The sequence below is a fragment of the Palaemon carinicauda genome, chromosome 18 (assembly GCF_036898095.1).
Source record: "Palaemon carinicauda isolate YSFRI2023 chromosome 18, ASM3689809v2, whole genome shotgun sequence".
NCBI classification, from domain to species: Eukaryota; Metazoa; Arthropoda; class Malacostraca; order Decapoda; family Palaemonidae; genus Palaemon; species Palaemon carinicauda.
Genome location: NC_090742.1, coordinates 15,551,721 through 15,569,767, shown reverse-complemented (window position 1 = coordinate 15,569,767; position 18,047 = coordinate 15,551,721). Strand labels below are relative to the sequence as shown.

Sequence of the window (18,047 nt, the reverse complement as noted above, 5' to 3'; positions counted from 1 at the left end):
AATATTTATATTTACAATGATGTATATATGTTATAAATTGTAAGATTGTAAATGTGTATTTCATAATAAAAGATAAAAAAGTAAATTGCAGCACGCAACACTTGTTTGGTGCGTAAGCGACCAAACACCAGGCACTCGTACGACGTGCATTGTTGCATATACAATTAACATGGATTTGTGCTTCAATTTTTGCAATAAGCATCGTGTTTTAAAGTATTGCATATTTAATGCATAAAATTGTTAGACAAGTAAGAATTATAAGCATATTTCAATATGACAGACGGAAAGCTAAATTGTAACATGTAGGCTGAGTTACAGCAGCCTTGTTTAAATCGGATTAGATATACGGGATAAAACTGATACCGTATCATTGATAACGGATAATTCATGCCAGGGAGCTTAACACTCGAGGAACGTGAAAATGTAGACGATTTACGAATTATTAATCTATGATCACGTCCAATCTATATATTATATAAGCTAATCCCTCCTGGCGTAGCTAAGGGCCGGGGTTGTCCTTTAGAAAATGTTCCCTGGGCCTCCAAAGCAAGGTCAGAAAATAAAAGTATACTTTTAAAATTACCACTAGCTCACTAGGGCAACGGGGATGGGGCTCTTTGTTCTCTGCTCCTGGTCCCCCAAATGGCTAGGTAGTAGGTACGCCCCTATAAGCTATATCAATTTTATTACCTCCGCCAATGAAGTTGGAAGGAGGTTATATTTTCGCCCCTGTATGTGTATGTCTGCTTGTGAACAGCTTACTGGCCACAATTTTAACCGTAGAGTAATGAAATTTGCAGGGATTAACTAATGTAAAAAGCTGGAAATTATTACATTTTGGAATGTCAAGATCAAAGGTCAAGGTCCTGGTCATAGTTTGTATGCGACAGATCTTTTTTTAATGTTACTTATCTTAAATATTCTATAATTTTTATTCATTACTTCTGTTATATATTTTATTAATTCTCTTTCCTTACTGGGCTGCTTTCCTTGTTGGAGTCATAGCCCTAGTAGCATCCTGGTTTTCCAACTAAGATTGTAGTGTAATGGTGATGATAATGATAACGAGGGGGATTTGGCCATGGAAGTACGAATTAAACTATGAATTCTTATGCGTAGAAATTAAAATCATCTTTCCCCTTATAGAAACATGATAGCTGAAAGTAGGAAATAATAGTGAATATAATAAAGCTTATGTTTTATCACATCATAGCAACTACTGAAGGAAACTGTAGTGAAAGAGATTGTAGAAGATCAGGTTAGAAAACCTTATAGAAATACAGAGACGGAGTGAAGCGTGACAAAAATATGTAGACAAATATGAAAAAAAGAGGAGGAAGTAAAAACGTACCAAACAGTAAAACTTAAAAATGAAATAACGGATAAGATAAGCAAGGGAATAGAGGAGAATCTTGCTATAAAACAGCATGGTGAAGCTGAGATTCATGGAAAGTTAAGGTAGAATGGATATATAGAAGGATATAGCGCAGTGCAGGGGAGGTTGTTATAAATATGAAGACTGAACTTGACATGCAACATTAAAACATATGCAGGTTATCTAAGCTATGAGTTATGTGCGCCCCGTACAATATCAGTGACTTAGCCCGGCAAATGAAGGGGCTCAATATATAATAAGACCGATAGGGATAATGGAAGTGCTCTCAGGTTAGATTGAACCTGGTAATGATGTCCTGTCTGATATTAGCAAATTAAAATCGCAGTTCGCAACTTCGCACCTGCTCGTAGTGTGCTCACGTGAAATTTGTTGCGGTCATTGTAAAACCATGAATAAAACCCTTAACCTCCCATCCCAAATGACAAGCTATGCCACTGGAATATGAACTAATAAGCTAGAAATAATTGCCATAGCCGATTACAGAGTATGCAAGATTAACTAGAAATCATTTCATGAAATGTTCTGATCCTCAGCTGTCACCGGCCCGACCTCCCAACCCAAATGACAATCTATGCTAATGAAATATGAACTAATAAGCCAGAAATAATTGCCATAGCCAATTACAGAGTACAGAAGATTAGATAGAAATCATTTCATGAAATGTTCGTCTGATCCTCAGCTGTCACCGGCCCAACGGCATTGTGGGACTAGTATTGACTTTTCAACGCTCGTCTTCTTCTTCTGCTAAATTTATCAGCTGATTTCTGTGGACCCCGCTCAAGCAGAATCGAGACCTATCCTTTTACATATATGGAGGTGGTTGTTGTTCCTTGATGACGTATCCTACTTTAGTTGACAACTTTTTTTACCGGCCGAGAGTTTGATAAAGTCCCTCTGTTGTATTGTTATCTGACACAACCTGTAAGTGAATACTTTAAAAGTCTTTCCGCCAACCATTCGTGCAGTGGATAGGATAATGTTATTGTAGGATAGGGCCGTGTAGGATAGGTACGATAAGCTAGTGTAAGGTTATGAATGGGCCTTATCTTTGATTACATTTTGTGTTGCTTTCGTTTATTGTATGCCAAAGAAACTTTGCTTGTATTCTTAGACCGTATACTGTAGTACATTGTTATATACCTGTTATGTAAGGTATCCTAAGCTACCGGCAGAACGTAGTTAATAGGCTACCTTATGGTAGGGACGTCATAGGATGTGTCAAAATACAGGACGCTTTTGACAGATGCCATATTTTGTATTTTTTGTCTCTAAATGATAAGCGGGAAATGTCACAAAGATCATACCTGTAATGTTGATAAAAAGAACATGTTTACTATCCTCATGAATGTCATGCTTGTTTAAAACCTTGAATAGGAACTTAAAGGTACTTTTTGTATAGTCGCTGCAGAGATTCAGGGCAAAATAAGCTCCATGGAGCCTTTGTATATCAGCGGCCAGTTCCTCCAGCATGCATAAAAAATGAACATCAACTAGTCGACACTTGCCCTCCTAACCTAACCTACAAGCTGTGGCCTTAACTACTTACCTAACGGGGGCCGTGACCCCCTTACACTGCTGTATTCTAAGTCGGCCATCAATCCGTCATCATACATATAGGTGGCCACTATCATGCATATACCCCACCCCACCCCTTAATGACATCATAGCCAATCATGTCTCCTGCTTCAACAGCTTTCACAACACATTCCCTGAAAGGGATTATATCTTAGTTTAGTTTAAAATTTGTAAGGGGATATATTTTGACCACTGGTAACGTGGGAGACCATGATTGGCAATGACGTCATCAGGGGCCTATTTCACACGGAATCTTTATGGCAACTCTAGCTCTGATAGCCTAAGGATGTGATTTTGATTACATTTAAGTGATTCATTTCTGGCCGTTATACACTCCGTAAGCTTAACAATAATGGGGGACCACCCTGTGAAACTTGGTACTTTGGGTCTGGTTAATTTGTAAATATAAAGATTATAATATAGGGAAGAATATCTACATCACCTAACCTAACCCAGGTTACTGACTTTGGTCTTCCGTACCATAAAGGTGTCAGCTGTCTACAACTTGACCCAAGCTGTCATATCCTGGTTGACAGGTTGGCCCTCCCCTATCTGATATGACGTAATACATGATAAATCATAAATAAAATTTAACTATCCCTATGCGAGAATACTCAAATTATTATTCATCCCCCATTTGTGATTGTGAGAGGGATTTTTGTGCCTCTGGCCTCCCACAAATTTAACTGATTGGTTTCTTACTGTGGTCCCCCATTATTGGTTAGCATGGGAAGGTTACAAGGGATTAAAGAAGCAAAACATTTTAAAAGTAATTTGTATATTTCCTAGCTATACAAACATAAGTCCATTATAATAAGGTATGTCTTCGGAAGAGCTAAAACGACAGTTGAAATCATTAACAAAGTAATTAATGACAGGTGGGGAGTGCAGGCTAGTAGCCTTGCCCACCTTCCTGTCAACAGTTAAGATGGGAACATAAATTTAATGGATTCAGGTTTGTACAGCTTGGAAAAAGATAAATTACATTTGAAAAATATTTGTATTTGCTCTTATGCGTATACAAACCTCTCGTCAAACTAGGGACACTCATTTACTGGTAGGTAGGAAGATACTGTATTTTAGGTACAAACTGATTGTGGAATATACCAGTCTCTGTTTCTATATGGAAGTGAGGAAGATGACCCCAACACCCTTGTATCAGCATATCATTGGCATAAGTAGGCTGATAGTGCTTGGCCAGTACTTATGTACCCAGTGCTTGGTTGATGAAGTGATCTTTCTACCTCAAGGAGGACATGCTGTCTGGAAAGAAATACATGGTGTATGGGGCCCAGTTGGTAGATTTTCATTTCACTATCATTCCCCAGTTAAGGGAGAATGGTGCCGGACTACTGCTTGCAGATCCAGTCTATTAAGGAAGGTACTTAAAAATGTAGCTTGCCAGCATCAGTATCCAATCCAGCAAGTAATTGTAAAAATGCTTCAATCCCCCAGTGATGGGAACGAAAGAAAAAACAAGACCCAGTCATTCTACCTTTCCTTCAGATTTTCATTGAACACTTAACATAGGCATGATACTTTTTGGCCCATATGGAAGCTAGGTTGGCTGCTCAACTTCGTGAGCAGATACCACATGGGCAAGAACAAAACATTTGAAATACCATTGGCATACTCATCTTAATAGGAGGCTGTTGATTTTGTTTGGCGCTTCCAATCTGGTCCGTCACCTATCCAACTGCAAGATTCTGGAGTCCGAAGTGGTACCAATACCCCTGACTTTGTGAGCTGTAGATCGAGTTGGTACTTTGACCCAGTGACGTTGAACCCCAAGATTTTGAGTTTTCAGGTAGAACTGTAGAGCACTCACAGGACTTGAAGAGGATCTCTCCTGGGTTGCCACCCGATATTTTATGAAGCTAGAGGATAGAGAAGATCTCGAACCAAGGGTCTGTGTCAACGGTTTTGAACTTTTGGTTATGAATTCAGGCACAAAACTAAGAGATCTTTTAGCCTTTAAAGTGGCTTAATACAAGAGTGTCCGCGTAACTCGCTAACTCACTTTGCCAATGCTACAGTTACCAAAAAGAGGGTCTTGAGAGTCATATCTTTGTCTGATTACCTTCTCGAAGGCATGCACAAGAGCCTTGAAAGCATGGTTTAGGTTTCACTTCAGGGTCCTTAAATCCCTTGGTGGGCAAGACTGCTTGAACATTTTGAAAGGTGTATCTAGGCTAAGATTGATGAATAAATCTGCTGTCTGTGCTGGAGATACTAACAGATCAGGATATCATGGTTTGTGGCCAGCTGTGAGCAGCCAGGTAGATTGATCTGAAACCTTAGGTGATCAACTTACGGTTGATCAGCCAGCAAATCAAGTTAAAGGTGTAGGGGTCCACATGACCTCATAGATGTTTCTTCTAAGACTGTCCATGTACCTGTGATGGGGAATAGAAGAACGGGAGCTTCCTGTTTAGCTGTGTTGCAAACAGATGGATTCTTGGTGAGGCCTACAATGCAATAAGCCTTTCTGCTATGCAAGGATGTTATAACTACTTTATGACCCTACATCCGGCCCCTGGTGACTGAGCATATCTACTAGTACATTCCTCCTCTGGAATGTATCTTACTGACAGCTTTACAGCAGTTCACCTCTCGGATATGCTTCCTTACTTGTTAGTGGCGTTGCTCATCAAGACTTCCAAGTGCTAACTCAATCATTCTTTGACAGCTTTTTGTAATCCCAAAGTTTTGCTGCAGATGCTTTTCTTTTGCTTACCATACACCTATTGTAACCAGGTTGCCGTTGCAGGCCTCGCCCCTCTTTCCATGCATCATAGAAGAGTTGCGTACAGTATTTAGAGACGAGGAATTGAGAGGGACTCCCCCTTGGAGGTTTTCTTCATCAAGCCACCAGTTAAAATTGGCCCCTACTTCCTGTTCAACTGAAACAGGATATGCAGTTGCTACAGGATCAAGTAGCCTTTTAGCTTTTTGTAGCAACCTGAGTATCATGATAAATTAAAAGTTGAATCTTACAAACAAGCAGAAGCTGAAGCAAACTACTGTATGTAGCCATGCTGATAGATACGTCAGCAACTAGAGAGACTTTCCGTCAGGTGATCGTATCGGCAAGCTCAGAGAGGTAGTACAACTTTCCTGTCCAGAAAGAGCTTCCAGCTTGGTATTGGTTAAGTCTAATCAACCTTCTTTCCTCTTGAAGCTTGTTGCTCAGGGTAGTCATGGCCATCTTCACCAGAGATCACTTCAGTGGTGATAGAGGATTATGGGTGACTGAGAGGAAGGGTATTTCCATTTTCCACTATAGTGAATGATCAACAGAGGAACTAAGGCTATGCAGTTGCATTCCCCTGTAACTTCACCCATTCCTCTTTTTTTCTTTATCGCCTTTACCCGTGCCTTGAGATGTCTCGCTTAGAAGAGGGAGAGCTATTAATCACCGGGGCAGAGGATGACTCATCTTGCTGAGTCTCAAAGACAGTGGCTACTCCATTGCATGGTTTCATGGGAGGACCAGAGTTTTACCAATCCTCCCCTTTCTGGGGTTGGGTTTTGGCACAAGGTACAGGAGCTCAGGATCCTGCTTTCAGTGCTAAACTTCTTGTGAGGTCAAACAGAAACACTGTGTGTCAAGACATTAGCAGCTTTTGGATGTTAGCAGCAGTTCTTTCTTCTACACCGTGACATTACTGGGATGCTTTGACGAGATGAAAGGACCATCCCAAATTCGTCCGCATCAAGTCGCGTATACAGTATTGGATCTATCCCAGCTCTCAGGAAGAACCTATTGGGCACAATTCTTAAATACTGTACAAGAATTAGGTAACCACATAAACTTCTTTTTCCATTACGTACGGGAGTTCACACAGGTCCCCAGATACTGGTATCCTTGGCCCGGTGGTAGTTGCACAACAGGTCTTGGGACAATAAACATCTCGTCTAAGGTACCTGTCGGAGTGTAAGTTTAGAATGAGAGGTAAGATTATCTGGATTTTTTTCCTAGTCTTTCTTCCCCTTCCGTGGGTTGCAGCCGTTTCTCTGTTATTTATTGGAGCTGACGATAGGTGCAGATGAGCCACATGATTGAGCGACTTTTCTTGGCAATAAGTTTCTTTAGAAGTTCTCATAATGACAATACTTTTAGATAACTTATTCTGCCACGGATATATTGAAGGTTCTTCATTGACCATCTACTAGTCTTTGGTAGTGACCAAGCATAACACCTGCCTCATTTTCATGTACAGGTTGTTAGGCGGTTGACTGGAGTCGCCACTTTTGTTCATATACAGGACTAAATCCCAGGAAAGTAAACCAACCAGTTGGTTGTAGGGACTTCCTTACTAAGGATAAGTCTTCTATTAAAGACCAAGGGTTTGTATTCTTGTAGGAATAAATCACAAATTTTTAAAAATAATTTGTATTTTTAGTAACTATAGAAACCTGAGGTCTTTAAGTTTCGATTTCCGCCTCAACGATTCCGCAAATCCTAGGTCAAAGTGGGAGCTCAGTGGGGTATCTGGTGGGGGATCTCCTCCTCACTTGGCAGTAACTACTGCCATGTTGTTAAAGTTTCAACAGCCATATCCAGCTTAACTGAAAACACACAATTGAAGGATAAGGGTGTTTGGTTAGGAAAAGTACAAATTACTTCAAAATATTTGTGATCTTGAGCAACCTCAATTTTAGTGTTAGTCAATGGTCTCATACTGTTTGTCTAGGCTAATTTTTTGTTATGTTCTTCATGTTGTATTTAGAATATCAGAGTTTCTTTGTTTGTTTATAAAGTTGCTCATTGATTTCATGCAATTAGAAGAGAATAGTCATTGTATGGAAATCAATGTCATTTGTTCAAAACCCCATTGATTTTATATTGCCATTCTTCCATACAATCTATCGTAATTGCATCAAATTGTACTGTTGAAGATAGAGAAGCTTTCACTGCATATGTCCAGTTGTTTTAACATTTTTTTTTTATAAATAGCCATCCTGTATGATAGCATAAATAGAAAAGGTTACTTTGCTTGTTTACCACATGGAAGCAAATCGTCAGTCACAACGCCTAGTGGTAAAACTTTCATGGATATTTTTACTTTACTGGTACTACTATAAATTCTTTTTGTGGGGGGGAATAGAGGATTTTTGCCAAAAGTAACGAATGTCCTTGAAGAACAGCAATCATTTCAAAAATTTAGATTCATTGGGAATGTAAAATGGTGTTTTCACTGATGTTTATGAAAAACCTATTTTTAGTTCTGTTTATAAAAGCAATGATGTCCATTACAGGACAGTACAGAACATATCTTTTTTTTAGGTAACATTAAGTTTTGGTTGTATCTTGCTGGTACTGTATTTCTTTTCCCAAATGATTCACTGTCTTGCAGGAGATATGGGTGGGAGCCATCGTCGTGGTGTTCGCATCTTATTAGTGGGTGATCCTGGAGTTGGTAAGACATCGCTCATCCTTTCTCTTGTATCAGAAGAGTTTCCTGAGCAAGTCCCCTCGCGAGCCGAAGAAATTACCATCCCTCCAGATGTCACACCAGAAAAGGTGCCTACACATATTGTAGACTATTCAGGTAAGGTCGTGTGTTGAAAATTTAGATAACAAAATATGTTTGTGCACCAAAGAAAATTGTAAACTTTTTCTTGTAATTTTGTTTTAGTATAAGAAATCAAAGTATCAAAGTACAGTACAGCAGTCCAACTCGTATCCAATTTAAAGTTCCAGTACAGTGAACCCTCGTTTATCGCGGTAGATAGGTTCCAAACCCGGCCGCGATACAGTAGCTGAAAATCCGCGAAGTAGGGACACCATATTTTATGAATAGTACTTACCTGGCAGTTATATATATATAGCTGATATCTCTAAAATCGGCAGAATTTTTCAAAACGAGGCAACCGCCTTGTGGTGGTTGGGAGGTAGGTGGTAACACCCATCACAGGGTGGTCCAAGGAATCATTCCCGTGTCCAAGACTTCAGTTCATCTCTGCCGGCTGGTTCGAAAACATCGTCGGTCCACCATTGAGAGTTTTTCGAATCATTTTCCCTTGTTCGCTTTTTTGGACTTCGTTTGGTGAAGTACACTGATTTAGGGATTTGGCAATCGTGTTTTATTATTATTATTTACCTTGTTTATCATGAGTGATAACTTAATTTTCGTGTTTGTGCGAGTGTTGTATGCAGAGGTTTTGTTTGTGCACTATATTTTAGGTGCAAAGTTTTTAATCCTGATGACGGAAATACGTTCCGGCAACTCTATGACGTCACAGTCGTGTGACGTAATCTTCATGTATGTCTTGCAAATTCTCTTTATTTGTTTTATGTAAAGAATGGGAGGAATTCCACTTATATAAGTTTTTTAACTTTTAATGTAAAATTTTAAAGAAAGATTTGTCCATTTGGTATTCGTTCTTTCAATCATCGATCTAATTTCATAAATTAAATAGAACTAGCGTATGGTTAATTTACGCTGTTACTCGTTACTATCGGTGCAATCCCAACATGCCTTGGTAGCGTTCTTTTCGATATGGGAATTAAAGTGTTGGGTATTATACTCCAACAACAACGATATGGGAATTCTAGTTTTAGTAGCATTTTCATTTATATGTTCCTATTGTTTACATTTATATATATAGTTACGTTATTGCTATATCTGTTCTTTTTATCATTACAACTCGCTTGTTTTTGAAAACCCTTTGAATTAATTGTGGATTACATTTGTTTTCCCTTTTTCTGTTCATTTTAATCTTTAACGTATAACTTTCCCGGCGTTTGTATGTAACTACCGGGTAGGTATTTATGGCATTTAATTTTACCGGTGGTTATGTGTAACTACCGGGTGAGTGTCTTCAACATCTATTTATAATCTCAACTCTTGCCCGGTGGTTTTTTCTTTTTGTGACCTCCGGGTAAGTATGTTTGAAAGTTTATTTTATTATGGAAATGTCAGTTTAATATTTTATAAAAATATTTTGTTACAGTTTATATAGCAAGTACTAGAGACGATTTTGCTTTCTCATTCAAGCCCGTGGCAGAAGAATAAGTTCTCTCACAACGGGCAGGACTAATTATGGTTTTTTGTGTAAGAGTTTAATAGTGCAAGTTTCAGTGCTAAATTAGGCATTGGATTCTTTCAGCACAGTGGACGTCGTTTTCCTAGCCTTAGACCTCTTCCAAGCTCCCCGGCCCATGGGAGAAGGAACGTCGATCGGCGAAAGGAAACGAGAGGCGTTAGCTCACGAGCAAACGCCCTCGCGAGCGTTCCTGTTAACGTTCCCTAGAATGCTCGCCAAAGAGCGTTGAACGTTAAGATTCTTACACTGCTTTTAGAGTTTTGCATTGCATCACTTTTGATTTTAATGGCAATAGTTTAAGTCATAGATATTTGCTGATAATATCAATGCTTACAAACCATCATTAACAAGGTTTTTGTCCCAGAGCGCCAGTCGGCCTTATGAACCCTCTGGTCGGAACCGAACGCGCCGAGCGGCATAATGAATATCATTTTGCCTTAACGCTCGGCGCTAAGTCTTTCAAGACAGGACGAATGCAGCCTCGTCTTTCAGGGCGAATGCAGCCTCGTCTTTCAGGACGAATGCTGCCTCGTCTTTCAGGACTAATGCAGCCTCGTCTTTCAGGACGAATGCAGCCTCGTCTTTCAGGGCGAATGCTGCCTCGTCTTTCAGGACGAATGCTGCCTCGTCTTTCAGGACGAATGCAGCCTCGTCTTTCAGGGCGAATGCAGCCTCGTCTTTCAGGACGAATGCTGCCTCGTCTTTCAGGACTAATGCAGCCTCGTCTTTCAGGGCGAATGCAGCCTCGTCTTTCAGGACGAATGCAGCTTCGTCTTTCAGGGCGAATGCTGCCTCGTCTTTCAGGACTAATGCTGCCTCGTCTTTCAGGACTAATGTAGCCTCGTCTTTCAGGGCGAATGCTGCCTCGTCTTTCAGGACTAATGCAGCCTCGTCTTTCAGGACTAATGCTGCCTCGTCTTTCGGGACGAATGCAGCCTCGTCTTTCGGGACGAATGCTGCCTCGTCTTTCGGGACGAATGCAGCCTCGTCTTTCGGGACGAATGCAGCCTCGTCTTTCGGGACGAATGCAGCCTCGTCTTTCGGGACGAATGCAGCCTCGTCTTTCGGGACGAATGCAGCCTCGTCTTTCGGGACGAATGCTGCCTCGTCTTTCGGGACTAATGCAGCCTCGCCTTTCGGGGCGAGGGCAGCCTCGCCTTTCGGGCCGAGGGCAGCCTCGCCTTTCTGGCCGAGGGTAGCCTCGCCTTTCTGGCCGAGGGTAGCCTCGCCTTTCGGGCCGAGGGCAGCCTCGCCTTTCGGGCCGAGGGCAGCCTCGCCTTTCGGGCCGAGGGCAGCCTCGCCTTTCGGGCCGAGGGCAGCCTCGCCTTTCGGGCCGAGGGCAGCCTCGCCTTTCGGGCCGAGGGCAGCCTCGCCTTTCGGGATGATTGGACGGTTGCCGCCTTGTCCTTTTAGGGCGACGCCACGTCTTATAAGATCTTTGTCAAGGATGACTTTGTGATCACTTTTCTCCTGTTGAATTGTTTGAGGTTAACAGAAGGAGAGGATCCTAAGTTCTGTTGCTCCATGTTCCCCACCCTCTGAGTTTTCGCGTGGTCATTAAAGGAGGTTTAAGAATATATTAATTTTTGTTTCTTAAAACAGAAACCTTTAATGACTAACAACAGTAGGAGCCAGACTTTCTTCTGGCGAGCCTGGGAGAGGAGAGGAGCAGACCTTTGGTCCGTGTTTTTACTAAGGATGGATGCGAAATCTTTTTCCTAGTGAATCCTCCTTTGTTAGTTACTCCGATAAGACTTATCTGCCTAACCGACTTTGCAACTTCAATGTCTCTCTTTTGGGAGAGGGAGTCTTTTGTCCGGTCCTGGACGTAAATGCTCTTTACGCCTTCGTTCAGAAGTCAAAGTTCTCCATGGAGACATCAAAATCTTTGGAGAAGAGGGGAGCGGACCTTTGGTCAGTACTTCTTCTGAAGGAGGATTACTTTTTCCTTTTATAGGGAAACTTCCTTTAGTTTTTGGCTACAACGATTCTCTCTCCCAGTTCTAGAGAGGAGTCTAAGTGGCAGGCTATGCAATCAAACTTTATCTGAGGTTTGTTTACAAGGAAGAACGGGTGTAGAATGGGTCAGTTTCGGGCGTGTGTTTTGGTCTCAGCTCCACCCCTCTCATGTTCACGTAACTTTGGCCTTATGTAGCGGAATACTGCTCTCTGGAGAAATCAGAGCGTCCCTGTATCTGGATTTTTAGATAACGTTGACCCGATCAAATAATTAGGTCTTCCTGTCAACAAGAAGAGTCTCTTCTGACACCAGGACGCTCAGCACCTTGTCTTTTAGAACGTTCAGCGTCTCGCTCTGTTAACCTCTCGGCGTCTTACAGGACTATTGGCGCCACGTCTTACAGGACAATCGGCGCCTCGTCTTTCAGGACGCTCGACGTCGAAGTTCTAGCATGAGGCATGACTTTGAACATGAGAATCTAGGACTTCGTGATGACACTAGTCGAATCGTGTGTCGAGATCAAGGACGCCTTCGTTCTGATTTCTTGGATCTAGAAAGGAGGTTTGTTCTAGGGCAAGAAACATCGGGGCAAACATGCTCAGCAGGAAGAGACTTTTTTTTTCCCTCAGAATGGTCTCTCAACCCGCAAGTCTGTCAGTCTCTGGATGTTGTGGGGCAGACCTGTAACAGACCTTTTTGCCTCCAACTGGAAGAAGAGGATCCCCTACTGCTGCTCCTTAGTCCCGGACGAGGAAGCTGTAGCAGTGGACTCCTTCTTGATGGATTGGACGGGGGTGGACATGTTTGCGTTGCCCCCGTTCGAGATCATCAATCTGGTCTTCAGGAAATTCGCTCTCCTCGATTCGGGGCGAATGATCCTAGCGGCTCCATTCTGGCCTGCTAGGGAATGGTTTTCGGAAGTGATGGGCATGTTAATGGACTTCCCAAGAAGACTTCGGCAAGTCCAGATCTTCTCAAACAGCCCCACTTCGAGAGGTATCATCTTACCCCCCTTGCTCTCAACTGACTTCCTTCAGACTGACTAGAAGCTTGTCAGATCTCGAGGCTTTTCGGCACAAGCGGCGAAATCTATCGCCAGAGCAAGGAGGATCTCTTCACAAAGAGTCTACCAATCTAGGTGGGAGACCTTTAGAGCTTGGTGCAGGCGGCACAAGTTTCCTCATCCACTACCTCTCTGAGCCAGTTTGCAGACTTCTTCTTGTACCTCAGACAGGATGCTAAGCTGGCTGTATCTACCATCAATGGATACAGCAGTATGCTCTCCGCCGTCTTTAGGCATAGAGGCCTAGAGTTGTCCCAAAATCAAGGTTTGCAGGACCTCATTGGGTCTTTTCAGACGACGTAATAGGTACTCTTAAACCTGGATGTGGTGTTTAAGTTTCTGTGCTCCAAGAAATTTGAACCTATCTCGCTAGCCTCTCTTCGAGTTGTAGCGAAGAAAACCCTCTCCCTTATGACTCTAGCGAATGCCAAGAGGTCAGCAAGTCCAGGCGATTGGGAAGAGGGTGAACTTCAATTAGGATAGGGCAGTTTGTGCCTTAAGGTTCATCTTTCTTGTAAAGAGCGAGAACCCTTCATAACCCTGTCCTACGACGTTTGATGTCGTTAACCTCACGAACCTAGTGGGTCGAGAGAAGGAAAGACTCCTCTGCCCAGTTAGGTCCCTCAAAGTTTTTTTTTTGGGCTCAAACTATGAACGTGAGCTGTGCATCCAACTTGTTATGGTGTTCAGTGAAAGATCTGCCAAAAACCCCTGTCTAAGTATGCTTTGTCCTTTTTCCTGAGGGAGAAAATTAGGGAAGCCCACCTCTTATGTGAGGAGGAACACTTCGCCCTGTTGAAATTACGGGCTCACGAAGTTAGAGCCATTGCTACCTCTCTGGCATATCAGGAATACATGTTAGTTAGGCTATTCATGGATGCAATTTTCTGGAGGAGCAACTCTGTCTTCGCTTCTCATTAACTTAGAGAGGTGAGAGTAGACTTTGGCAAGTCCTATACCTTGGGCCCATACATAGCTGCGGTTTCTGTATTAGGCAAAGGAGTTAATAACCCCACTCAACCTTGGTTTATATGCATGTGTGAGGGTTTGTGTTTTTATGATAGTCTGAGGACTTCGTCTTGTGGTGCGGTTCCCTCAGTCTAGATAGATAGGTTATGTCTATGTTGCAGGGTTAGGTGGTTAGTTTTAGTAAGGTTGCAGTTTTTATTATATGGGGCGAAGGTAGTTTCTGAAGTCTAGTCAAGTTGTTGGTCTTATCCCTTTGACAGACTCGATTGAGTTTTTTGCAGCATTGCAGGCTTACTCCTGGATAAACTCTCCTAAGGGAGAGCCACTCTAAAGGCTGTACCTTTGAATCAGCTACCTCAGCAGGCAAGGAATCAAGGTGTTTTTATCTCCTACAACTCTTTTGTTGTTTCCCCAACGATGTTTACTGTCTGTTTCCCTCCTCCAAATGTGTGAATCAGCTATATATATATAACTGCCAGGTAAGTACTATTCATAAAAATGGAGTTTTTATGATAAAACATAGTTTTATGAATACTTACCTGGCAGTTATATATATATTCGAAGGCCCACCCACCTCCCCTCAGGAGACAGGTCGGGCATAGATGAACTGAAGTCTTGGACACGGGAGTGATTCCTTGGACCACCCTGTGACGGGTGTTATCACCTACCTCCCAACCACCACAAGGCGGTTGCCTCGTTTTGAAAAATTCTGCCGATTTTAGAGATATCAGCTATACTGTATATATATAACTGCCAGGTAAGTATTCATAAAACTTTGTTTTATCATAAAAACTCCATTTTACGTATTTATTTAACGTTTATATTCAGACTTTTAAAACCTTCCCTTTATGTAGTACTGTTAACAAACTACCCTTTAATATACAGAACACTTAATGCATATACTACAGTACCCTAAACTAAAACAGGCACAAATATTAAAGGCGATTTTATATCATACGTTTTCTAAACACGCCAAAAAGCACAATAAAAAATGACAACCAGTGTTTTGTTTACGTTTATCTCTGATCATAATGAAGAAACAGACGCATTTACACATCTGTGTTAGGGTTAGTTTTTGCATCGACAGCAATCTTACCAAGTATTGATTATATGTTGATATTGTTATTACCAATGTTTTACTTAATTTTTCTTAGGACTTCCAAATAAATGAAATGAATGCCATTTATATAATGTTTTTCTTTATGACGCCGCCTGAAACGGAAACCTTCCTTTCGTTTACTGTACGCTCCATCTTCGATCGTAATAAACAAACGAAGGCATTAAGGGCGCATGATGAAAGTGATAAATAATGATATTAAAAGCTTTTAGTAAATATGTGATTACAAATATTATTTACCGTATCTATATAAAATCCTGCATACGTAGCAAAGCAGGAAAACAATTTTTTTTCTTTTTTTTTTGGCGTTTAATCAACAATAGCAAACTGCCGCTAATGACCGAATGATAATTTACGATAATTCTAAACTGTTACTAAAGATTATTCTCCATTCCATATCCAAAATACTTTTCCTAACTTCAGTTATAAGTCAACTTGTACCCCCCTCAATTATGAAACCATCTAAAAAAAAAAAAAATAAGAGAAGAAGCAACTACTAGGCCGATTTTTAAAGTTGTCGAACAATTAAGTTACCGCTATAACGTTCGATGTGACATAGTGCGAGATTGGAGAAAGTAAGGAAAATTGAATCACGATTGATTTTCAATATAAATGAAACTTTGTGAAGCAACAAAGATTTCATTTTTTAGTGAGATAGAGGTAAGGAATGAGAGGTAGTGAAAAGTAGCCCACACTCAGAGAGAGAGAGAGAGAGAGAGAGAGAGAGAGAGAGAGAGAGAGAGAGAGAGAGGAGAGAGAGAGAGAGAGAGAGAGAGAGAGAGAGAGAGAGAGAGAGATGTTTTGAATGTAATAAACAAAAAAATATGATAGGTTATAACACATTGGTGCTCATGTAATATCAACTGTATAGATGGTTTGAATAAGTTAAGAAATGGTATAAACAATACTTCGTACGCGCATATTCTTGAGACCGGCAGCTAGACGTCAGCTGATCTGATCACAGCCAAAAGTAAAACAAAAAGAAGTCAACAATACTCGATTTTTAAAACACACCCGAAATTTAAAATAAAAGTACACGCTTTCTTAATGTGCAATTAACTATTTAAAGAGTAGCAATTTTCTAGAATAAAATGATGTTTCCCCCAAAAATAGTGGTTTGCTGATGAAATCGGATGCCGTATTTAATGAAAAAAGTCCGCGAAGTCGTGAATCCGCGATGGTCGAACCGCGAAGTAGCGAGGGCTCACTGTAGAGCGAATAACCTAGGCTGGGCTAGCCTTGGCTAGGTTGAACTGAAACCATAGCCTAATAATGTGTAGCTATGCTAACATACACTAAAGTTAATAGTAACATGGATTCCGAAGAAATGAGGGTTATTTTTCTTTAAAAATAAAGCACACAAAATTATACAATTGTATTAAATACATGACAAGTTCATTTATATTAGCTGTTGTAGGTTCTTGAAGGGGTGAGCAAATGTTATTTGGGGAAATTTGAAATACAATCTGATATCTCTAGCGTGGTGGTAAGAGACAAGACAGTGTTCTGCAGCATAATGGATGTTGCCATAATCAGACAGACACATCATGGACATCAATCATTGAAGAGCAGAGGGAATCAAAATGAATGCTAATAGTACTTATATCATAATGCATTCTCCAAAAAAAGTACCACACTTGGGAGAGAGAACCACCAAACTATAGTCAATTTTTTTTTAGTGAGGCATATTTGCACTGACTTGCAGTGGTGCCCTTTTAGCTCGGAAAGTTTCCTGATAGCTGGTTGGTCGGAAGTATTCGGACAAAAATACTTCTGACCAATCAGCTATTAGGAAACGTTTCCCAAGTTAAAAAGGGCACCCATGCAAGTCAGTGTACATCTGCCTTACTAGAAAAAAATTGACTACAGGACCAATGCTTAGTCTTAGTTTTCCTCATTGCCTGCCCATTCCAGGGTGAGCGATTATAATTCACTACCTAACATCTTGACACTCCTTACTGTCAAATAAGCAATTCACCCCTACAACATTCCCATTGAGCCAGTCAGAGCATACATACAATATATGGCTACTTTGCCTGACTGAGCAGAGTTATATTTTGCTTCCATTCAGCTTATGAGCACTGAAAAAGTGTCTATGAAAGCAATTACAACATCATTTTAAAAGAATCCTGGTACTATAGTGATGGGATGTGAATCCTACTTTGAAGATGGCTGAATTAAAGCACTAGGGGATATGTCCTGCAAGGCATTGTGCCAATGACCATAGTTGTTACAATTCCAGTGTACTAAGGAAATCAGTAAATCAACCCTGCAAGTCCTACCCATTTAACCCTGTAGCAAAGATGAAATAATTGAAGTGGTGAATTAAAAGAACAAAACAGTCATTATTTTATGAATGTATAATAAAAAGAGGTGGTAACCTCTTGTCTAAAGAACCATCTAGATGAATGCATTATCTGAGTTTTTGTAAAAGCAGGGACTCAGGGGTACTCTGCTTATACTATATAAAAGACACCTGATTTAGACTTTGCATATGAATTATCCTGAAATGAGCGAACCAAAAATAAAGAAAAAATTCTGTTGATGCTCAGCAAATGGAGATAATTTTGGGTCACTCTATAATAAGGTTTAGAATAACACAGGGTCACTACATTCTAAGGTTATTGAAAAATCCACCATATTAACCCTTTTACCCCCAGGCTATTTGGAATTTTCCAACCCTTAACCCCTAGGGGGTTATTTTTTTCCCAGCACATTTTGCAGTATATTTTTTTTTAAATTGCTCTAACAGCCTTAATTTTTGTCATAGAGAGGTCAGGTTGGTCTCATTCTCTTGGAAAATGCCTGAATTTTCTCAAAAAATTATTAAAAATATGAAAAAAAATTTTTTATAGCATTTTTTTGCAAGGACGTACCGGTACGTCCATGGGGGTAAAGGGATGGATTTTGTGAA

The 18,047-nt window shown here is 40.8% G+C and overlaps 1 protein-coding gene across 4 annotated transcripts in view; it reads left to right on the top strand.

Moving 5' to 3' along the window:
- The first annotated feature begins 2,092 nt into the window (after nucleotides 1-2,092).
- Miro (mitochondrial Rho GTPase) overlaps nucleotides 2,093-18,047 on the top strand; it is an 88,458-nt gene continuing 72,503 nt past the window's right edge. The window contains exons 1-2 of one of the 4 annotated variants that reach the window (XM_068392008.1): nucleotides 2,093-2,212; nucleotides 8,332-8,526. In XM_068392008.1, the coding sequence (XP_068248109.1) occupies nucleotides 8,337-8,526 (190 nt within the window). In that variant the 5' untranslated portion in view covers nucleotides 2,093-2,212; nucleotides 8,332-8,336. Of the gene's footprint in view, nucleotides 2,318-8,331; nucleotides 8,527-18,047 lie in introns of all 4 variants that reach the window. The other 3 variants (XM_068392007.1, XM_068392009.1, XM_068392010.1) reach the window with 3 other exon arrangements.